This window comes from Schistosoma haematobium, chromosome 3 (assembly GCF_000699445.3).
Source record: "Schistosoma haematobium chromosome 3, whole genome shotgun sequence".
Taxonomy (NCBI): domain Eukaryota; kingdom Metazoa; phylum Platyhelminthes; class Trematoda; order Strigeidida; family Schistosomatidae; genus Schistosoma; species Schistosoma haematobium.
This window is the reverse complement of record NC_067198.1, coordinates 7,128,801-7,154,634: the sequence shown is the minus strand read 5'-3', so window position 1 is coordinate 7,154,634 and position 25,834 is coordinate 7,128,801. Positions and strand designations below refer to the sequence as shown.

The 25,834-nt window shown below is 34.3% G+C and overlaps 1 protein-coding gene across 3 annotated transcripts in view; it reads right to left on the bottom strand.

The window, feature by feature from the left end:
- The window catches only part of MS3_00004909 (uncharacterized protein), a gene marked incomplete at its 5' end in the record, with an annotated part of 59,064 nt that overhangs the window by 25,918 nt on the left and 7,312 nt on the right, over positions 1-25,834 (bottom strand). For 2 of the 3 annotated variants that reach the window (XM_051212887.1, XM_035731545.2), the window contains one exon: positions 141-5,800. In XM_051212887.1, coding sequence (XP_051068812.1) covers positions 141-5,800 — 5,660 coding nt within the window. Of the gene's footprint in view, positions 1-140; positions 5,801-10,946; positions 12,043-25,834 lie in introns of those variants that run through there. The other variant, XM_051212885.1, reaches the window with a different exon arrangement.

Genomic DNA, 25,834 nt, shown 5'->3' with positions numbered 1-25,834 from the left:
AATAGGACGAATTAGTAGTCTAGTGCTTTCAGAGGTTTATTGGTTTTCAAACTACAGTTAGTTTTTAATGTAGATTATAATACATAACACTGGTTACTGCTAAGTTTGTAGTGTGATACAGTACAGTATTGTGTACCTACCTTAGGTTCCAGAATACCTTTCGTATTTTTATCATCTAATGACAAATGAGCAATATAGTCTTCATCAATATAAATCTCATTGATTGGATGAACCGGATTTTGTATTGCTGTTAATGTTGTTGTTGTTGTTGTTGTTGTTGCTGCTGCTGCTGTTGGTACTACTGATAACTGTTGTGATGGTGTATTATAAATACTAAATGTACATTCTGGCTGTTCTAAAGAGTTTTCAGTTGCAATCGATCTCATTGGCTGTGCTATAGTTTCAACATCTTCGTTTAAACTACCAGGATCAATCCAATAATTATTATTGTTATCGGTAAACTCATATTCATATTGCATTAAAGAATACAGTTTATTTATTGTTGACCTGAAATCTAACTCCAAGGAATTATTTAGTGAATTATTCACTGAATGTTCACTATCTCGACTAGGTGGTAGTGAAGATAAACTGTTGTCAAACTTAAGTTCAATATTATCTGAAATATCACTAGATAATAATATATTTGTTTTATCGGTAAATGTAGGAGATATAATTAAATCATGTGGTACAGTGTCATCATTAGGAGCAACACTTGGAGTAGTAGTAGTAGTAGCATCACTAGCCATATAATCGTTATCGTTGTCAGCATTTCTTTCAAGTAATCTAGATAATGAAGAGTTTTCAATTCCTAGTGAATCAACCGCTTTTGAAGGCGAATTGATGCCATACATCGGACCATAGTCCTCTTCTTTATAGGCTGTGATCAATAAAATTGTACATGCATGATTATCCTCAATAAATTCATCTTTATATGTCACATCTAACTGACTAGTAAACTCGGATCGAGTGTCAGTATTGAATGTATTATTATTATGAATAGGTTGAATTAATTTCTTTACATCGATTAAGCAATTTTCACTTAGAGGCTCGATAACACTGAGACTCGTTCCGTCCGAACAATATTTGTTTACATTTGAAGATAATGATGCAGCGGCAGTATTCATAAACGACTTCTCACTATTAGTTCTCTGGTCATGTGGATACTGCAAATGGTTAATTTTGGTCCAAAGTAAATCTTCGTCAGTTGCTTGTGGTAATCCAGTTAAGAAAGAGTCATCAAATCCTAGTAAGTTAACAGTTTTCTCAGACAAGTCGATGCTACGTGGTTGATGACAGTCCTCTTCATGATGAGATGCAATCAATGGGACTGTACATGTATGTTTATTTTCGATAAATACATCCTTGGATGTTAAATCTAACTGATTAGCAGATTTTGTATCCTTTTCGAGCAGACTAATCAACCGTCCAGCATTATCTCTAGTTTCCTTATGAATCATACTGACAGATTTTTTGAATATTGAACCGTCTGTATTATCTGGTATTGATACTTTCAAAACGTTAAACTGTTTTACTGAATCAATGGGAAATAATGAAGAGTGTTCTGTGAAAGTATCATTTCCAAGATTATCATTTACATTTGATAATGAACTTGAATTTGTAGTAGATTGGTTTGGAGATTGAGCAACGGTAGTACCTGTAGTTGTAATAGGTTCTATTGTCATGGGATTATCAGACGAGGTCAATGTATTTGGATAATATTCGTTATCATTATAATCTGGAGTGTCTTCAATAGTTTGTTCTAACTCGTGGAATTCACCTGAATTTTTCGGTGGAACAAAATCATTACTAGTAGTTTGTAAGCTGTCATTATGTCTTTTGTTGCTGGGTGCAGTGATGTTCTCAAGATCTCCATGGTGAAACTGTTTTTCTAAAGGCACGTCAAAAAATGGTTTTTTGAAATGATTCTTAGTTTCATGATCCATCTTCAGTCTAGAATAGTTATTTGTATTTGAAGATGACAACAGACTCGATGTATTCTTCTCTTCGAGTGGATAGTCGGTAATCGTGTAATCACTCAGCAATTTATTTAGTGTGGTTAATAATTTCATTTCTGCAGTTAAACTGTCTTCATTTAATATGATATTGTTAATTAAACAATTTACAGGCTTATTTTTGATTAATAATGGAACTTGTATGGATGAAGAACTTACTGTGTTAATTATAGTTGGCAAAGTGTTCATGTCCTCTAACGAACACTTTTGCAAAACATCCTTAACTCGAGAGTCAATAAGACCATTCTCTGTTTTAATGACTTTATTGAACTGAGCGTCGATATCCAGTACATTATTATTGAGACTATCAGGGCTAATAGATAATTTTCTTACTGACTGAGTTAGGTTTGTCAAATCGATTGTGGTATTCTCATATAACGGTTCAGTAACGTAGAAATTCGTTCCACCCGTATAATATGTATTAACATTTGAAGATATCGATTCAGCGGTACTAGTCACAAAGGGTTGCTCACTATTAGTCAGTTCATTATGTGGATCTTGTAAATGGTCACCTTTGGTCGAGCTGACATCAATGGAAATATCCTCCTCGTTCAAGGAAAACTTTCTGTTGTGACATTTAGTAGGTGTATGAAGCTTATTGCATGAAACTTCTACGTTTTCATTATGGGGTTGTAAAATTGTCAACGACTGACTTATTTCGTCTGAAGAAACCTTCTTCTCGGTTGGTAATTTGTTGATTTCAAGATCAGTGGACAGTTTTTTGCTGTCATTTGACATTCCTTTGGTTAGTTGACCAAAATCATATTTCGTTTCCGATGAATCATCTATCCTATTGGTAAGCTCATTTGATAACGCCATCATCCAATTTTGACATGAATTATCCAACAAATAATTGTCATTCAAGGTCCGGGTATTATTCAAATCTGATTTCGAATATAATGGTTTCATATCTTCATGTGATGTTTCCGTAATAGATGAAAAGATTTGTTTCACCTGGGTTGACGGCACTGAGTGATCATTCGCTAATTGGTCACTGATGGACCCGTTAAGTGAACCGACACTTAATCGTTCATCTATGTGTACATCATGTGCATGATCAGGAATAATTAATGGATCCCTCTTTTGTTGGTTGAATAATGTAGAAACGTGGGCGGACGATAATTCTGTGATATCCTCAATAATTCGCGTCGTTGTCAATTGTTCATTGGGCTGCTTTGGCAAACATTTGTTTGTAACTTGTAATTGGTTAGTTTGATGGCCAGTAACAACGTTAAGGTATTCAGGGTTTTCTGCATTATTGTCCAGTGACTGAATGAAACTTTTATTTAAATAATGGTTATTTTCAGATGTATCAGTACTCAATGATATTGGCAAGTGAGTTGTACATTCTGACTCCATCAACGACTTTTTTAAAGTTTGTATGTTGTTTATAACGCAGGGATTCATATTTTGTCTAATATCTGAATCAAATGTCGAATTATTCTCACATTCTACACTAATTAATGATAAGTCCTTGGAAGAGTTAACGTTAATTTCTATTTGTGAATTGATCATCATCATTTGATCTGTATTCAACGGAGTTGATTCATTAGAGTAGGGATTTTGTTGTTCTAATGTAGGGTATATCATAATCCCTTTGATATCTTGATTTATTTGAAGGGGATCCACATTCAAACTACCATTATTGTTTATTAAATGAGTGCCGATAGATCGTTTATAATCAGTAACTTTCACAGTGGACAAATTATTTTCAGATTTATTATTTATATCATATATTTTTGTAGTAGGGAATATCTGAATTACATCATATGTTGTAGATATTCTATAAGGTAAACTATACTCTGACAACATACTATTATTTTGCACAATTCGCGAAATTACTGAATTTTGTTGAAAAGTCGAAAGCTGTGTAAAATCTTTAGAGGATGCGTTGTCACTATTATTATTATGTGTTTTCGAAAGATAAATTGACGAAACATAATTTTCTTGAGGAGAATTTTGTTTTGATTTCGAAATACGAGAGTGTAATGATTCATTATCATTTTTACTCTCTTCGAAAGAGGTTGAATTTGAACAAAAAGGCTTCAAATTCAGTGTACAAGACATTTGGCTTTTCACAGGACCATTAAAGTTGTGAGTTACATTTTTATTATTATCATTATTACATAATTTTAAAGCTTCACTTGTTCTAAGTTCGTTTATATTACTAACTGAAGGACTTGATAGTTGATCTTTAACGAATTGTTCAGAATTACAGTTTAATAATAAAAATGTATCATTTTGCACACCGGCTTTTTGGTTCAAAGGAATACAAGTTAATCCATGTTCATTTGATATATTAGTTGTAGTATTGGTCTTATTATTATTATTAGTAGTAGTAATAGTAGTAGTAGCATCAGTAGGTTGATTTGATTTTTCTAATTTGAATTCTTTACTCCGTTGACCATCTCCTATTTCTAACGATGACCATGGTGATAGTCTTATCTCTGCAAACTTTGATTCATTTGTTGGACTTGTGATTGATTTCTGTAATCGTATCTCATTTGTTTGATCACTATTATTATAATCATTATTGTCACTATTGGTGTAATAATGGAATACTGGACTCTCTGAACATGATATGAGATGTTGTTGTAGTGAATTAGTACAATCTTCAGTAGCCATTTGACTCATACTCCATAATCCAGAGTCAGAGAAGTCCGCTGATTGAGTCGGTGTGACTTGTAAACATTGTGACTGGTGAAAAATATCATCATTGTTTGTATCTTTGATAGGTTGTTCCTCCACATCTACGTGGATACTTAAACAACTTAGATTAAATTTATCAGTAGTACTGTATGAACATGATGGTTGTTGTTGAATTTCAAGTATGTTCAGATTACTTACACTATCTCCTGAATTTTCAAGTAAACTTTGTCCAACATCATATAAGGTTTTTACAGATTTAGCTAGTTCTAATTGTGATTGTGTTCCAAATTTCTCACTAATAGAATGAGCATCTTTTTTACGTTTGAATTTAAATAGTTTTATAAACTTTTTTGATGGTATACAGATATGATCTAGTTCTTTGAATAGGAAATGTTTTTTAGGTGACAATTTAACCTTTCTTTGATGATGTTTTATTGTATGATTTGATGTAATGACATTACTGTACTCTGAGCCATCATTGATAACACCGGTTGATTTATTAATACGGTTCGATAATTTACAAGACAATATAGATTCATTTAGAAATTCACACGATTTAATTTTCGATTGTTTTTGCGGAATACACATTTGACTTTCTTTACAAATAAGGTCGATTTCAATGTTATGTTTACTACGTTTTTCCAATAAATTTTCATAATGTGATGTTTCTTCAATTTGACATTTAACTCCACTATTATTGTTAATAACGTTTAATTGACTTCCAGATAAAGTTGACCAACAAGGATCTAATCCAAATACTGTATTGTATTGATGCTTTCGTGTAAAACATCTTGAACTAACTCTTCTAATACGATTAAAATTGTTTACATGCAAATGTAGATTAGGCGTAATGTCACGAGTTTGTATGGGTGAATGTTCAAACACAGATGCTGATTGGCTTAGACGTTGTCCAATAGGATATATCGGGTCTAAAACACATTTTATTCCGTTGATTGGTTCAATACCACTGAGATCAGACCAGCTCGTTGGAGTCGAGTCACTTTGACCAGTACTAGTTATTCTTACAGCTAATGGTTGTCCACGTAGATCCGTGACAGACATCCATCGACTAATGTAATATTCTCTGGGCGTAAATAGATATCTTGATAAATTATCATTAACTGACGGAATATATCTATCTGAAGTTTAGAAAATCAAAAAACAAAGTCAGAATTCATTGGGTCTGTCAACAAATTTTTTTATTACTAAATTTAAACTTATTGATTTTCAAAGATAGATTTTATTATGTGTTGATATCAGTTGAAAAAACACTAAAAGCTAGGTTGAACTATGTAGATGAATTACACCCGTACCAGATAAATCAGTACTGTGCACACACCACACCAAATGTGATCGATCCTCTGGGCTTTCATGCTATCTTACGAGTACAGAAATACTTAGCTTCTGAGTCATCATGTAACGATGCATAGTTTGCACATTCAGCATTTCTTGATATAACTAAACAAATATACAATATCATCGAGTGTAGAACAGTCGCACTCACTAAGTATTTGAACTTCATCGGTCACAATACTAGTTTGTTGCTTCTATTATACATACACAACCATACATTTCAAAGTACCTTATTAAGTAACAAAATATCACTCGCTTATTTAGTTTAAATTTTTCTGTAAATGTAGTCAACAATGGTGAAGTCAGATAGGGTACGTCATCTATTTAGCAGTATTTTTAAATTGCTTTTGAAGTATAACGATGGCTCAGCTTAGCACTAAGTACAAACAGCTAGCCTATGCTCGAAGGTCAGAATATGTACGGAAAACGGGAGATTTTTTTATTATTACTTACTATCTGGAGATTATAGTACCTTCCGGAAAAACATGCTAAAACCAACAGTTAGTAATTTTAGATATTCGTTAGAGATTTTAAAAATTCCAGAATGATCCAAGTATTCTTTAGAGATCTTCTAGCTTCTGATGAATTTATGAAAAATTATCGAAAGGCTCCCGACAAAGTCCACCATAAACTCATTTTTAAATATTGAGCCACACGTTCAAACTCTAATGGAGATTTCGACGCTGTTATCCCTCACATGAAGTACCGTGATCTAAAAGTGAATACTAGCCTAAAGTACTTGGCTGATGATTTATATTCAGCAAGATTTTGAAAGCTTACTTCTCAATCGATAATAATAGAATACTTAACATCAATGTTAATAACTCAGTCGAACTTAAGTCTTATCATTGTCCGAAATGTTCAGTAGTACCCCTTCAGTTATACAGAATAGAGAAACCTGGTTGGTAAAGCCGATTGACTTATCTGGATTTACTCATGACATCGCCATCAAAGTGTGACAGCTGTTTTTGTGGAATTTTTTACTAAGTATATGCTACATGCTTGCCTAAAATAAATAACCTGGGGACCCATATGTCCCATGGCATACACACTGGCATAAGTGCTATCATAGGGAAGGGAGACTCCTCCTCCATTTTCTCACTAATGTAGGTAAAATTGTACGATAAAATTCTGTCAGCATACTACCCGGTAATAGGTCAGTGTAGAATGCTAAATCAACAAGTGAAATCAAGTCACAAGCTATATCTTTGCTACATTTCATTTTCATTAAATTAACTGCATTCTGTTGAAAAAGACAATCATGTCAATACTAATCAATGGAATAATTACTGTGGCATTGGTAAAATAAAGAATTGTGAAACATTATTTCTAAGTCATGACATTTTGTCTAGCAAGTACCATCAAAATAAACTAGGCCTTTCTATATTATATATATATACGACCCAGAAGAAGAATACTATTTTGGTCAATGATAATGAAACTTCTTCAAAAATTAATTATAGTCTGTTCGAAATGTAATAAGTGTAAATATCCGTTGAAATTAAACTATTTAAGTCAGTGAATTACATATGGAATCTTCGTTTTATTGATGATGATGATGATGATGAAGAAGAAGAAGAATAAAAAGAAGAAGAAAGAGACGAATGATGATTGTAATGACATTTAAAAAGAAGTTAAAATTACAACAGAACTGAAATTAATGTTCATTTAGTTACACAAAAATCATCCTCTGAAATTATTTCATTGGTTATAATGATAAACACCTGTTTAAGTAATAAGAAACAATCGGTATGTTTTCACCTTGTTAAAGTTGATTTTCGAAGAAACATTTCGACATTCATTAACTGCATAATTCATCACTGTCTTAGTTCCAATAATTACTATGTTAATTTTTCACAGTAATTAAGCTCCAATATTTCTTAAAATAATCAAAAACCTGAGATTAATGAGCACATTACTATTAATTCATGATTACTGATTATTCACTAAGTAATATTATTGTTGAATGTATTCGACTGTTATTTATTTATGTGATTCATGGCTTCAACTAATCTCTTAGAAATATTTTGGCTTATGATTTCTTAATTAAAAACGGTTAGTAAATGAAGCGATTTACTATATTGTTACTACACTATCCACATTGTCAATTTTAAGTGACTCTCGAAGTGACCTTGAGATTTTGATATCTTACTTGCACTAGCCAATCAATGAGCAAATGGATAAGTCGTGATTATGCAACACAAAAGATGGGGAAATAATGTCAAATGTAGTGGATTACAAAAGACAAACAAACAAATAAATAAACGTTCAGCAGTTTTATTCATTACTCTATTTTCATGTAACATAGTGCTTTAGTTAAATGAAATAAAATGTCACAGATTGAAATCATGAGTCAGTTGAAGTTAGACCACCATGGAAAACCTGGAAGCAGTGGACAGCCGTTTCGTCCTAGCATGGGACTCCTCAGCAGTGCGCATCCACGATTCCGCACCCCGCGGGATTCGAGCCCAGGACCTACTGGTTTCGCGCGCGAGCACTTAACCATTAGACCACTGAGTCGGCATCCAACAGTGTTAATGTCTAACTTCAACCAATCCACGAAGTTGCGCCACCGTATACCATTGTCTTCAGTGAACTGATATCTCACAACAGACCTGGTTGAACTCCACTGGTAACGGCTTCCCACTAGAACTCCAGGAGTATCTCTTGAAGTCAGTCACTAGTGAGCAGATGATTATTATCAGAAGGGGTGTGTGGAGATTTTAGAGATTTCAGTGGTCTAATGGTTAGATGCTCGCGCGCGAAACCAGTAGGTCCTGGGCTCGAATCCCGCGGGGTGCGGAATCGTGGATGCGCACTGCTGAGGAGTCCCATACTAGGACGAAACGGCTGTCCACTGCTTCCAGGTTTTCCATGGTGGTCTAACTTCAACTGACTCATGATTTCAATCTGTGACATTTTATTTCATTTAACTAAAGCACTATGTTACATGAAAATAGAGTAATGAATAAAACTGCTGAATGTTTATTTATTTGTTTGTTTGTCTTTTGTAATCCAAATACAGATTCGCATATTGATTGTAAATTATTTCGACTAGATTTTCACAAACTTTAAAGCAAAAAAATATGGTTATACGTGTAAAGCTGAGAAATACAACGTAATAGGTAATTTATATTACTGTTCTCAACAACAAATCAAATTTTACTTTGTATTCTGTTATTTAATTGGTATTTATCGAGTAGGAAAGAGCTTGCTTAGGTTGAACAAATCGTATTTTCACTAGTAGTCACTAGTTTCAAGATGAAACAACTGAATTCCGATTGAGACGCCGCTATATATCGAATCAAGCAAGGTAGAAGCGTAGTAGTTACCTACAGATGACATCGGATGACTATCGCACTACATCACCAATCGTAACAAATTGCTAATGTACAAATATTATCTCCTAATAAAATGTGTGTAACTGATACTATCATGAAACATAAATGTTTCTGATTTGATCGTTTATGTTGTGGCAAAGTTAAAACTAGATCTATTTGTGTTGCTTTAGTATCCCAAAGTCGGTAAAAGTTCTCTCCATATGATATCAGTTTATGAGTTAAACGTTCTTAGCACCTATATGAACATTTGAGAGAACGGTTTGATAGAAATTTAATGTCAAGTACATTAAAGACATCATATGCATAAATTACATGCTTAGAATTATCGAATATACTTTTTAATTGAGATTACTTCTCTGAAGAAGCTTAGATTGATTTGTCGTTTGAAACGTTGGAATGGATTACAATCGCTGAGAAATCCCCATTATATTAAAACACAATTATATAAACGAAGAACATTCTTTTCAATAATTTCTCATCAGGTTCTACAATTATAAATCCAAATTAATGATCCATAAAATTGGCCAGGTTTAAGGCAGAGTACATCATTTAATTATTTTTATTTAAACACATAAATAAGGGACACTGAATACATATGTGCCGCATAAGTCACTTGATTTGTGTATAGGCTGTGATACTACCCAGGTGCCCAGACCAAAGCTGGTGATTTTTTTAGGAGTCCACACCCAGAGTCTTTGACATAGAGGTCTGATCCACAAGACAGTGGAGCAACGTCAGGAGATGCAGTCACATGGTGGCCGGTCACTAACCATAGGTTCATACGCCATTTTCCCCCCACGATCCTGGAGCCCATGTGTAACGTCGGTTTTGAATCAGGGTCTTCCAACCCCCCTAGGTGGACCCTCCGTGTCCACCGACCCAGTTAAAGCAGTGGGCATTCGCTTTTTGTCCTCTCATTCTTGTAAAAAACACCTCTACCTTAAGAGGGCAGGGAGTAGGACTTCCCTGTCAGCGATTGTATGCACGTGACCATATGAGAGCATTTGGTGAGGGAGGGCTGACTCTCCCCACTCTTGGCCGTACCAGAGCATTTGTAACATATGAATCAAGGATTGTTTGTCATATAAAATTAAATCAAATCAAAACGTTAATTACGATAGTGTAATAAGAAGACAAAAATTATCAGAACTATGTTATGATATATTAGAGCAATACATATCGAACAATATGATCGCACACAATATACATAATATGTAGAATAATGCGAATTAGGCAAGGATTAGTAGATAGGGGTGGATGCTTACTAAATTTCTCAAAACGGCTAGCAAGTCTAGTAATAATAATAATAATAATAATAATAACAATGGTATGGTATCCTAAACTTATCTTTTTATTTTTATATATAAATGTTCTTAACAAGCATATTGTATGTGATCAGATTGTTCGAAATGTATTGCTCTAATATATCCTAACATAGTTCTGATAATATTCGTCTTCTTATTACACTATCGAAATCAACAGTTTGATTTGATTTAATTTTATATGACAAACAATCCTTGATTCACATGTTACAGTTTTAAATGATGTACTCTGCTTTAAACGTGACCAATTTTATGAACCATTAATTTGGGTTTATAATTGTGAAATTGATTACGTTTCAATGGGTGGTATTTGTTCCAAATATGATTTTCACACATAATTTATTAATATGATTATTATGATTACTGTTGCTATTATCACTAATATTGGTTTTTACATTAGATTTTCACACTTAATCAACGTTAAGTTAGTCTGAACTGACGCTTTACATGATATTCTATTACTCTGATCCAAAGAAATGAAATACAAATCATTTGAAACTGAACACTGATATCTAAATTAAATTTGACGGTAAGTTTTGTTGAAAAGTATAAGTTGAAATTGCTTAAATGATAAACCTATACTGATTATTATTACTTTTATCAATAAGTTAGTGGAGTTGCTTTCTCTGAAGTTTATTGCTTAGGAAAACAATAAAACACTTCATAATTAGAGTATTAGGTTTGGAGAATACGATTCCATCAAAATTAGCCTTTTCAGTCATAAATCTTCCCTACCATGTCATTGTTGTTATAAACCAAGTGAATAATCAACATATTGGTTGGATAGATCAGTGGCAAGTTGCAGTGAATTCATTTTATTTCGTGTACTTTTTAAAACTTGACATTTTAACTGAAATAAATTAAAGGTAGCTTTACAAATGTAATATTAATGCAAAATTGTATTTAATTACTTTCCGAAATCACACAAATCAACTTCATATTCATTCTATACATAGATAGGAAATGAATAAAAACACGAAAATAGAAAAATAAATTGTTGACGTCATCAACTACAACGAACACGTATAAAATGTTATTACTGTTTCAGTCCATGGGATTGAGTTAATAGAACTGAGAAAAATACGTCAAACACGAACGTGATGTTATTTGTCATCGCTTTATTCTTATTTACAAATGATTGTCAAGGTCACTTATGGTATTGAATGCAAGGATGCTTGTAAACTACACAGAAGAAAAAAGTAGGAAGAAAAATTGCTATTTTTTATGACCACAAATAGTATAAGGTAGAATTAACAAAATGAAATCAGTCTTCCATATCAGACCTCAATGTCTATATTATTGTGAATACAGAATTGTTTACAAATTAGTTAATTTACTGAAGAAGTCATGAATAAGTATTATCTCCTAAATAATAGAAAAAATATATATAGATTAAATAATTATTTGACAATCATAGTTAATAATAGATGAACACCTGAGAAACTGTAACTTATAGTTTAAAATATAAATTGTCTGGTGCTTAAATTCATGAGTTGATTTAATCTAGACCACCATGGAAAACCTGGAAGCACTGTACGACCACTCAGTCCTAGTATGGGACTCCTCAGCAGCGCGCATCCACGATCCCACATGCAGGACTCGAACCCAGAACCCTCGGTCTCGCACGCGAACTCTTAGCCTCGAGACCACTCAGTCTGCATTCAACAGTGTTAATGTTCAACTTCAACCAATCTATGATATTACTCTACCGCCCACCATTGTCTTCAGTGAATAACTGCTTCAAAACAGACACGCGGTGCTGAATGTCCTGGGTCCGTGAATTCGGACCGTTGATGAATCCCAGGCTAGGATGAAACGGCCGTCCAGTGCTTCCAGGTTTTCCGTGGTGGTTTTAGCTTAAATCGAATCATGAAGTCAACCATTAAATTACTACAGTCTTCACAAACCCTCTTTCTGATAATATAAATTATCGCGAAATTCAACGAATATATAAGTCAATGTTCAATTTCTATTTGTTCTATTTTGTAGTCAAAACAAATTACAGAAAAAATAGTTCAGGAAAAAATGTCACTTAACATTAATACAAAGTTGATTTAGTTTATAAAAATAACATAATAACTGTTTATCAAAAATAATAATCATACGAATAAATTTCCATTTATTGTTTGACATTAATTAAAGGAACATTTACTCTGTATCAGTCAGTCAACGATCAATAAGCAACAAAGAACATTATATGACTCAGATTAATAGTCATGAACTTTATGGATTGATGCTAAGTCTTTTTTTGACCACTTATACCTTTTCAGACTGCTTCTACTCCAACGAATATTACATAGCGACACAGGCTGTGGTTGTGAATATATATCATGTGCCATGGCCACCTCATTTAATCAAGATTCACAATAGCGTCAAGTGATTTGTTATCTTCACCTATTATCCTTTACCTAACTCCGGTATTGTACACTTGATGTCAAATAATTCTCTAATCTCACTTTAAGGTTCATCACCATAATATAGTGGTTAAACTTCACATTGATTCTCACATTGAATATAATACCATTCTATCACTTGATTGACATCCATTAATCTATACTTTCAAATTTAGATGATTTACTTGCTTACTTTCACCTGTTACTCCTAATGGAGCATAGGCCGCCGACCAGCATTCTCCAACCCACTCTGTCCTGGGCCTTCTTTTCTAGTTCCATCCAATTCTTGCTCATTTTTCTCATGTCTATTTCCGTTTCCCGGCGTAATGTGTTCCTTGGTCTTTCTCTTTTCCATTGGCCTAGAGGATTCCATGTGAGGGCTTATCTTGTGACGCAGTTCGGTGCCTTCCTCAATGTGCGTCCTATCCACTTCCAGCGCTTCTTCCTGATTTCTTCCTCCGCTGGGATCTGGTTTGTTCTCTCCCACAGTACGTTGTTGCTAATAGTGTCCGGCCAACGGATATGATGTATTTTAAGTAGACAACTGTTAATAAACACCTGTATTTTCTGGATGATGGCTTTCGTAGTTCTCCAGGTTTCTGCCCCATACAGTAGAACTGTCTTGACATTTGTATTGAAAATCCTGACCTTGGTGTTAGTTGACAGTTGCTTTGAGTTCCAAATGTTCTTCAGTTGTAAATATGCTGCTCTTGCTTTGCCGATCCGCGCCTTCACATTTGCATCAGATCCACCTTGTTCATCAATGATGCTGCCCAGATATGTAAAGGTTTTTACATCTTCCAAATCTTCTCCGTCAATTGTGATTGGATTGGTGCATTGTGTGTTGTATTGGAGAATCCTGCTTTTCCATTTGTGTATATTGAGACCTACTGCTGCTGAGGCTGCTGCTACACTGTTCGTCTTCTCCTGCATCTGTTGTTGCGTTTGGGATAGAAGGGCCAGATCATCTGCAAAGTCTAGATCGTCCAACTGCATCCTAGATGTCCACTGTACCCCGCGTTTCCCTTCAGATGTTGACGTCTCCATGATCCAGTCGATCACCAGGAGAAAGAGAAAGGGTGAGAGTAAGCAACCTTGCCTAACACCGGTCTTTACCTCGAATGAGTCTGTCAATTGTCCTCCATGCATAATTTTGCAGTTTAATCCATCATAGGAATTCCGTGTGATATTGACTATCTTCTGAGGCACGCCGTAGTGTCGAAGAAGTTCCCATAGTGTTGTTCTGTCCACGCTATCAAATGCCTTTTCGTAGTCAATGAAGTTGATGTAGAGTGATGAATTCCATTCAATTGATTGTTTAGATGATTTACAATAATGTTATTGATTAGAGGCCTGGTTTTTTGATGGAATGCTAAACTTCAGAAACTATAGTTTCCTATTAAAAATTTGATAATTCTACCTAGGATACATGAGTTCTTAATTTGTGAATAAATATTCTCATCCTCAAATGAAGTTACTTACATATTTACAGATGGTAACGACAATACTTCAATTATCATCAGTACAGGATTGCGAAGATCGTTGAATTTCACTAAAACCATGAATCGATCTAAGTCAGACGACCACTGAAAACCCGGAAAACTGGACAGCTGTCCCGTCCTAGTGTAGGACTCAGCAGTGCGCATTCATTATTATCAATAGTTGTCATGATAATAATAGTTGCTGTTTATTAGTGTTAGAAATCAATAAAGTAATATAATTCAGTAACAAATTACATTTCTTAGTCAAGTCATTTGATTTATTGATTTTGTCAATTATATACCCATATAGATTATTGATCAACAGGGTAATTCAGTTCATTCAAATTTACTTATTGACCGAATATTTAAAATGATACGTAAATTATTATTGTTATATTATTGTAAATGTCTTATCATTTAGTGATTGGCGAATAAATCAATCTCCTCCTCCAGCCTTGTTTTCTTTCATGTTTCCATAACTCAATCTCTTCCGGTTACAATAGGTAAAAAGTAGCAGGTAGTAATTATTCCATAGTCATAGTAAACAATCGTACCAGTCAGTAGCAGTCGTTGACATTTAGTTCAAGTCACAACACTGACAAATCAATCTTATTTCAAGTCATCATAATTAATAACAAGAAAAATTGATATAAGTTATTTGATTTATTTAACACAATATGCCAACGAAATTCTACGCTACTGGCACGTTTTAAACTAATCAATAGTTTTAAGTGCAAATAAAATGTGTAGGAACCACTCAAATGTGTACAATTATTTCAATTGTATTAAACTTGTTCATTAAAGCATGGTATACCATGACATAACAAATACAAGAGAAATCATTCCAATTTATTAAAGAATTAGTTTAATAATGATGGCTATTAATTTTAATTACTTTCAAAACTTGAAGATGTAAACTGGTCATGATAAATGACATGTGTGCATTTTCATCATCAGTTCCGAGGTTAGACTGTCAGACAAAATGGATTGAATTCATAAAGATACTTTTTTTTAATGTCAATCAGTGAAATACATGTTTTTGAAGTCTACAGAAGAAAGTTTCTTCAACATGTTGAACAGGTATAATTGAAAAGTTTGCTTATAATTTTTTTTTAATTAATCGTCAATAAAGTAGATACACTTCATATCTTTTGGATTCCTTTTTGTTTTTGTGACTATTTCATACAACAGAGATTACAGGTACATTAATTGATTATATATTGATAGATTATATATATTCCTTATATCATAAACTTTCATTTGACCAATTAACTACTATTATACAAATTACTATTCCTAATCTATTCCCAATTTATTAGTTACAGTCTCCCATACGCCACAGACACTTTTAGTTTGATCTTACATAATTATTATTTTTCATTTTATTATGTGATGTGGTATGATCTGCTTGAATATAAACTACGTATGTCCGAAATATGTTATTCGCGCAGTGGAGGCGGATATTGTTTTTTGAACTCAGCGAGCAGGGCGAAGAGAGAAACTACTATATTGAGGATCAATAGGGATTCACAGTTGAATCAAGGCTTCTAGTGCTGGTTGACATGTCATTGGGTAAAGTCATAGAAATCGATCTTCTGATTGAGAGTCTTGTCACACGATATTTAACAGGGACATAAGACAACAAAATACACGTGTGAAATTTAAAATACCAATGGATTTAACTGCATTAACTAACAATTTAGTAAATTACTGTGTTGTATTCATACCCATTCTTGACAGGTAGTATCACTAGTTCTCTGATAAATATTGTTGTTCAGTGTTGAACACATAAACCTATACTCGTCGAATGAGCCTGACTTAATAAAACTAAAGAAGTCAATAAAACATTCATGGTGGGTGTTATGAGGTATTACTACAGACATTTAGTTTATTTGAAATGTTTTTGTTATGGAAATATACTCTATCATGACGTTCACAGACCACTATTATTTTAGGTTGACAATGAAATGTGTATCAAACAAACGTTCAGACTAACATTCAGTCATTGTTGGGATACAAAAACACTATATTATAGGCCATGATATTATCTGAGACATTTTTATATGTACTACATAAGCTGTACCAGTTGACTCACAGATTATGTATACATTAGTCAGTAACCTGTAGCCATGTTCTAATTGTCACCTAAAATAGCTCTCTAATGCCAGATGGAGAGTTTGTAGCTTTATGAAACTTCCTCATTAAATTATGATCAACCAGGTAGTTAGATGAAACGTGGAACATGGTAAGCGTTTACATCGGTCCAAGCTGTACGCTACACTACGTAAACACAATGAGATGAAATTATTAAGAAACTGCCAAAATAGTAGTTCATGAAAGTATCAATAGGAATAGTGAACATTAAGCATAAGCAATTTGATCATTTGAGAAGTAAGAATGGATTCGTGAAATAAAGCAGTATAAAATTATTTTAAATATGAAGATCTAAGATGAAACAAATATTAAGTGCACTTGTACGATTTTGACCAATCACAGGTTACATAAAATCGAAGAGTCTAACCTTTTAATTTACTCCTACTAACATTGGCTTAGTTCAGCAGTCAATTGTTTTATGAACTGATGTCACTTTTTAGTTTAGTAACACCTATCACTCTTTAAACCTAGCCCTACGAATCGTTTGGTTAAATAAGAGCAATGTTTTGAAGGTACCAATAACCAAATACCGGAAATCTATCTTTTTCCCTGAATAATATTCGTGTTTCATAGTTATAAAGCAAAATGTCATAGACTACCTTACAGAATAATTACTTTTTATTAAACAAAGAAACATCTCTCATCTATGACAAAGTTGATTTATATTGAATAAACGCAAGTTGACTAAAGAGATATTTCTTTTCAGTTAGTTCCTCACCAAGGCTCTACAATAATATGTATAAGTTTCACAGCTAAGAATGAAATCACTACAAAATATAGATAGTGGCTGATCAATTTAACAACATACCCCACTGTCTTCACTAAAACAGCAATCAGTTAGAAGATTCACAAATGTAAAATCAGATTTAAAGATAATATTATGTAGTCTATTAATCCCAAAGGCTCATTACTTAAGGATAAGAATTAAGTATGTTCGAGATCAAGTTTCTGAATGTAAATATTTAGTTTATAAAATACGTATTGTATAATTAACAAAATGGATCCAAAGAAAATTGGACAATCAGATTATTAAGATAAATGTGTAGATTATATAAGATGAAGATATCCATTAAAATTGAATAGCATTGTATGTATTAGATGAAGTTTGGAGATATGGGACAGGTTCAGTGGAATTCTGCAAATAACTCTGAGCGTACAATCGGCCGAACACATAGTCGTATTTCTAAACATCACTCCTCTTGCTTGATCAAAGGACAAAAGAGAACAACAAGAAGCTTTCTTTCTGCACATTTAGTAGATATCGGTCACCATATCTATATAAACTTAACTTTCAAAGTTATTTATAGAATTCCATTGAACTTGTACTACATCTCTAAACATTGTCTTTTACACACAACAGAAGTTGTAGGTGTTTATACATCAATAAACTTGATCTTTGTGCAGTATTAATCACATAGTTAATGTATATTTATTATTAGTTTGAAGAATGCAATTAAAAAAAGTAAATGGAATAAAAGACTGTACTAAATGACAAATACCAAAATCCGTATATACATATATATATATATATATATATATATATATATATATATATATATATATATATATATATATATATATATATATATATATAGTTTGAATAGTGACTGTCGTGACTGAATTTCAATCCGCCAATGTTGTCATAATTCCATCCTTCGAGGGTTTCATCAACGTAGCCATCTTTTCAGACATTTTATAGAATATAATTATTATAATACTCTTCGTACTGTTCAGAACTTACCACAGCTAGAACCACCTCCATTCATATTAGTGTCGATGTTTACTCAGAATCAGTAGCTTTCGCTTCAAGCACTCAATACGTTATTCACTGGGCTACTGAGTCCGGTATGACCTTACTATCAATGGTAGGAACATCGTACCCGTCAGTGGATTTCTGGACTTAACAGGACAGAGGTTAACACGATGGGTACTTGAAGCGAAAGATACTAAAATTGAATCTCAATATGAATATCAACACTCTTATTAAGTCTTAAAATAGTATGAAATGGATGTCCTAGATTTCACTGCTAGTTACATACAGAATAGACCAATACACTTTAGTAAGTAAATCACGGATCAAATTACTGTTTATTTTGAAAGACGTCAATAGATGAAGTTTTAAGAATGAAACCAATGTATATGCCAACTTATATTTTGATATCATGTTCTACCGTATTAAGAATCATTCACTTATTATTCGAATACTCTTTGGGAATCATATGAAAGGTTCAAAAAGGGAGTAGAACAAAATTTCGGCCACGTGAATCTGTATGTTTTGTTCCTCAAGGTCATCGTGATGTATCACTGTTAAAGTACATAAATCGTGATATTGCAATCACAGAAAGCTTAAATGAATCAAATAATTAATTAATTAAAATCAGTTTTAAGATTAGTACATTGTAAATGTCGTTTTCTTTGTATAATTCTATTTGTTGTTATGAATAATCCGTCTTAATTAATGTATTGATATTCAGATGATATCAGATTTAGTTTGACACATTGACAGCGGACGATTAAAAAAATGAATAAATTGTACCATTTTTGTTTTGAATTGATCATATACTATGATCAAATGATGTTAAGGAAATAGGAAGTAAATTATTCGAAAGTTGTATAGATTAGCTTTAGTTCGGCAATAAATTTCCCCACAGACGTATATCAGATGAAGCACGAATAGGAAGTTGACTTGGTGCTATGAAGTTTGGGTAATCGCCGTGGAAGCCAAAGTTCCTAGGTTAGACTCCTGATAGAATCGTGACTGTAAACTGCTAAGGGGTTTCTTATTAGGAACACCCGATAATTGTTATCTAGTTTTCGTTAATTGTCTCAGTCAGTCGTCAGTCAGTCAGCTACAACGTAGGACCAGGCACATATGTGCATCGGTTCAAGTTGCCACACCTCATTAGGAAGAAAGTTCGTAGAAAGAAAGATATGAAATAACTTTAGTCTTATGGTTTAAGGGAAGACAAAGAGTGTATACACTTACGCGATTGTGATCGGTTCTGAGCCATGTCATCCAGAGTATCCAACAATTGGTTACGACAGTCGCGCGAACCCCAACCAAGTAGTCTGCATCTACCAACATGGCTCAGACTAGAAGTTAGTGACTTCAAGCACTGATGCCACGTTTTGGTTTGGTCGCCCCTAACTTTCTTCCAACCATCCCCAACACCGGTTAGCATTGCATGTCGTGGTAATCGGTGTTCAGGCATACGTAACATGTGGCCCAACCATCTCAGTCGATGAAGATTCACAACCTCATCAACTAATTTACCATCATTCCCTAATACACTGCGTCTAACCTCACTATTACTTGCCCAATGGTCCCAGCAGATACCAGCAATATCTCTAAGGCATCTGTGGTCAAATACTAGTAATTTACGAGTATCTTCTACTCTTAATGGCCACGTTTTGCAGCCGTAAAGTAGAACAGAACGAACTACCGCGCAGTATACTCGTCCCTTAATTGATAGATGAATATCTCGCCTTTGCCATAGGTGACGTATGTTGGTAAAAGCCAAACGAGCTTTTCGAATCCGTACTGGGATTTCGTCAGACACCAACCAATTATGACTGACCAGACCTCCGAGATAAGTGTTGTCAACGCATTCGACTACTTCACTACCTATCCTTAGTTCAGGTGTTGACGCATACCAGTCTTGAAGCAACAACTTGCATTTAGAGGGGGAGAAACGCATCCCAAACATCCTGGCATTGTTTCGTTAATTGTCGAAGGCCAGTCGATGGTGTAAACTTTTGAAGAACGAGTAGTTCTTCTGCTTTAGTGTGTATCTACGATCTTACATGCAGCATGGAAAATCAAGACCTTCTGGTTTGCCAAATATCACAACATCTTTACACTTATTAGTTGCAATGCATCGGCTAGTATTATTTTCGGTCCAAAATGTTTATTTTCAATTCATTTAGAAGATTTAGCTAAGATATATGTATACAATAGTTTGTATTAAAAGGGCTTAGATACGACGTAGGGAGAATTATACGTAAAAAAATATCGAAATATTTCTAATCAAGGTATTAGTATATTTCACTTATGAATGAAACTAATATTCACTTAGGAAATTAAGATTAACAGACCCCTTTTATCGAAGATGAGTACAACTGAGCTCAGTACAAGTCATAGGCGGGAATAAAAGAACTCCATTGAAATCGTGAACCGATATAAGTTAGACCACCATTGAAAACTTAGAAGCATTGGAAAACCGTTTTGTATTAGTACGGGACTCCTCAGAAGTGAGCATCCAAGGTCCCGTATGTGGAACTCCAACCCATGACTCTAGATTTTGTGTGCATACGCTTAATCTCTGGGTCGCTGGGCCGGCATCCAACGGTGTTAATATCCAAATAGAGATGAGTATAACTGCGCACAAAGCTTTGAACTAGCCTATTAAAAACAAGATTCATTTCACTCATCGATGTACACCACAATGATTTTAGGTTTCCGTCTTTTAGTTGAAATCTTAATACTGAAGGTAAATATTTCACATGCAAATTTATTCAGGTCGCGAAGTCTATAACGAATAGAATACAAATAATGTTGGGTGTTCGAAGTGTTCATTCAGATCTAACTGCTAGCTAGTTAGTTAGCTGTCGATCTAAATAAATTCTGCAATAATATAGGTCTTCTAAAATCAAACTCAACCATCGTCATCAACTATGTATCAAGGATTCAAAATGCTATCTAAAACGACATTCAATTATCCAGTTACTGAAAATACCTTTTAACCTCGCCATGATTTGAATTACGGAAGACTTAAATAGGCGATTCATGAATATGATTTATGACAGATGTCATGTTTCTCATTCAAATATAAACTAAGCATAACCTATAAGTCAAGATGATTAAGTAACTGTCTCACAATTGTGCAAATTCGATGAAGTTTATAAAAGGTAGACTATCGAATAACAACTCACTGATTCGGAGGTGTTTGGTGCTTCCGAAGGGAATTGAAGATGGTGATAGAATGGCAGATGAAATCAGTCCACTTATAGTCAAAACCAGAATAGTTCATGACAATCTTACTAGTCTTTGACGCGCTCGTGATGTTACTGTTACTTTAAAAGGTCAGGTTTACAATACGTCAGTGACAGAACTCCTGTATATGTGAAACCATACGACTTCAAGTTGAGGATGCTTAACGTCTGTTTGTTTTTGATCATCGGGATTTCTGAAAAACTCACATCCAGTAGCATTACCGTTTTAGTGATGCTACGGTTTGACGATGTATATACGGGTGCAGTGACGATAATTCAATCATCTTGAAACACTGACTTTCGTGACTTGGATATGTTTTATGTTTGTTAACCCAGAGGCTTCCACATCATTCATTATATGTATACATTGAGACTTGTTGACAAAACTAGAGTGATAGTCAATAAAATGACCCAGAAGTATGAATGACAGCCCTATAAAACTAAAATCCGTCGGTTCATCATAATTCTTCAGTTGTAAAGATCATGTAACTCAGCAAATTGAGGTTATCAATTATGATTGACAGTAGACACCTTTGGCTAACCAATTGCAGTTTTGTACTACGATCTTCATAAAAATGCAATGAATTAACTCATTTAGTGAAAATCTTTCTTAACTGTATTTTTGTTTAAAATGCAATTCACATTACATTCTTTTCCTGCTCACTTATCTATATACTGTATGACTTCTCCCACATTTTTTTCACCTATTCAGTTACCTATTGTATCAGAAACAAAGACATCAGAAACAACTTTCATGAACCAGAATTTTTAAGAAGGTACAAACTACTTTTTTCGTGACAAATGGCTGTAAAATATTAATATTTGTTCAGTTTTTAACTGAAAAGTGAATATCAGAAAAGTTTTTGTGAATATTATAGTAATTTCAGTGGTTAAGTTCATGAGTCGATTGAAGTTAGACCACCGTGGAAAACCTGGAAGTCCCACTGGACGGACGTTTCATCCTAGTATGGGACTCCTTAGCAGTGCACACCCATGATCCCGCTCCGCGAGATTCGAACCCAGGACCTATCAGTCTTGCGCGCGAACGCCTAACCTATAGACCACCGAACCGGCATCCAAAGGTGTTAGTGTCTAACTCCAACCGATCCACGAACTTGTGCCACCGCCCGCCGTTGTCTTAAGTGAGTAACTATATCACAACAGACCCAGCTGAACTCCACTGGTCACTGCTTATCATTAGAACTCCAGGAAATACCTTTTGAAGCAAGTCACTAGTGAGCATACATATTCCTCAAATTCTAACTTCAAATAATTCATCTTTCTACATTTAAATATTGTAACAAATTAATCTAATATACTTTGTGTTATGAAAAATTCTATATTGTGTGGAATTTTCGATATTTGTTTGACATAAAATAAAAATTTTAATGAATTTTCAAGTCACTAAACATTGCTCACTTTTCGGAAAACCACTCAACTATCAACAGGATATTTCAACAAATTTCAACATTACAATCTAACACGTATTACACATCCAATTATCGAATCCAGGACGCGCGTTTCGTTCTATTTGGCACTCGTCAGCTGGATGTACCTGCACCTCAGGGAGTTGATGTTCCCTCTGGGACTCGAACCCAATACCGTTCACTTCAAACATCATCGCGTTATTCACTTAGCTACTGAGTCATGAAATAATGTGATCTAAGATATAGCTCATTTTCTGTCAAGTAAAACCGACGAATATATTCGGTTATAGGAATATCAAACATAATGGTACGCAGAGAAACTGACAATCTAACTACTGAAAAATTCGTAAAGAATAAGTTTCTGTGAGATAGCATTTTACATTTGAGCATAACTATACATATAATAAATTTATAAATTATATTTTTATACATATAAATATTCAAAAGTCCAGCAAATTCTGTTATCTATTTTCATGACTATTAAAACCACTACCACATTTAACTTTCTATATTACTGATTAAATATTTATTATTACTATTAATAGAACACTGATTCTCAACATGCTACAATTGATGTACAGATCTGATTATAATTATTAATTCATATTTGTTATTAGTTATTACACAATATAATAATAAAAACAAATTTGTTAGTTAAATTAAAGAAAAACTCAGATAAATTTGAATATACTCCTATTATGACAAATATAACTGATTCAATCAATGAATCATTTTCATTTATTTACAGCTATATATGTACTGTTATTTTTAATACCCTGGGATTTGTCATTATAACTTCATCTCTTTGCGCTAACATGGTATAACAACTTAACCAATGTATATATCTGCCAAGTTCTACGTTGCGTTTGACTGACTGACTGTATGTATATAGACATCTCGTGTGTTTCTTAGATCTGTTGTCTGGACCATTCGCTCTTTCGGGTTCTGAAGTATAAAGTTGTTTAGAGAGCGTTCAGGTTAAAAACAACAGATTCGTGGCCTAAGGACCAAGTCATACTGTCTACTGTACATAAGTATAATGCCGATAATGTGTCTCCCTTAGATAGCAGGTACTTGAGAGGATGGTGCCTTCATAGAACGAAAGCAGGGATTTGGAAAATATCGGCCCTAAAAACAGCACAAATTATTTTGCCCCAATTATTTCCATCACCAACGGTAAGGCCTTAAAAGTACAGAACTTACACATTATAAACTACTCGTGAAAAGTCAATATGTGATCAAACTCAAGTTGTGCCTAGTTTTATGTAATCAAGCTCCCCGGTATTCAACACCACCCCTAGCCCATTCTTCTCTTCAGCTCTTTCAAGGGTACGTATCTTACTACGATATAGAGGCCGGAAATGATAACAGCTCTAACCCCTCTAACCAGCGCTCAAGATTACCTCGTACACAGTCATTAATAGGATTTGTAATAAGAAACTTAACTCCATAGTTGTCGTGATTTACATTATAGACTAACTTTGGTTAAATAACTACTGAAAACTGGGAAGCACTGGACAGCTATTTCATACTAGTATGAAACTCCTCAATAGTCTCTACCCACGATCCTTAAGGGGTTTAAACCCACCACATTGAAACTCATGGAGAGCGCCTAGATTTCACTACAGTGGTTTAGCATCTAATGTTTTACATTTCTAATGAATTTATACAAAAAGCTAATTGAAAATCTCGATTGGTTGTTAGTTTATTGAGTTATCAAGTGCGTTAGGAAGGAAATGTTTTGTTATTAAGAAAATAAATAAGTGAAATATATTTCGGAACTCAAATTCAAAAGTGTTAAAAAAGTAGGCTGTGGACATGGGACTGGCAGTACTTTCGCGTTACACTTAGCCGCTTGCTGACATTCTGTGCACTTACCTACTAAATCCACGATATCTTGGTCCATGAGGGGCCAATAAACACAGTTTCTGGCGATGGATTTCATTCGTCTCATACCAGGATGACCAGTGTGGAATTGCTTTAGCACTCTTGATCGTAAGGAATCTGGTACCACTGCTCTATCTCCAAATATCAAACATTCATTTACGACACATAGTGAGTCCCGACGGCGGTAAAGCTGCTTCAAGTCACCATCGAGTCCAATTGACGGCCAGCCATTGGTGACGTATTTCATCGCTCTCTTTACGATGGAGTCGTTCCTGGAGGCAGATTGTATTTCAGCTGTTGAGACTGACAAAGCATGAACAGCAGTTTCCAGATAACATTGCGTGTGGTCCTCTGTCATTAGGGAGGCAATAACTGCATCCTCGTCGGCTGTATGGTGTTCGCTGATAAGTTGTGACAAGGCGTCAGCCAGACCAAATTGTTGGGTGCGCCGGTAATGAATGTCAAAATCATAACCCAAAAGTATCAAAGCCCATCGCTGAAGACGGTTTGCAGAGTGGGCTGGAACACCAGGTTTTGAACCGAAATTGTGAGAAGAGGTTTATGATCTGTGTGAAGAGTTAATCTTTGACCGCACTAGAGTTTGTTGAAACGGAGTACTGTAAACACAAGGGCGAGAGCCTCTTACTCTATTTGACTGTACTTTCTTTCCGTTGGAGTTAATGTGCGAGATGTATGCATAATAGCTTTCGCTGTCGCGTCCGCAAACTGGTGTGAGATGACAGCACCGAGTCCTAAAGCTGAAGCATCTTCAGCCACAATGATCAGCATGAATGGGTTGTAGTGCATCAATAATATTTCAGAG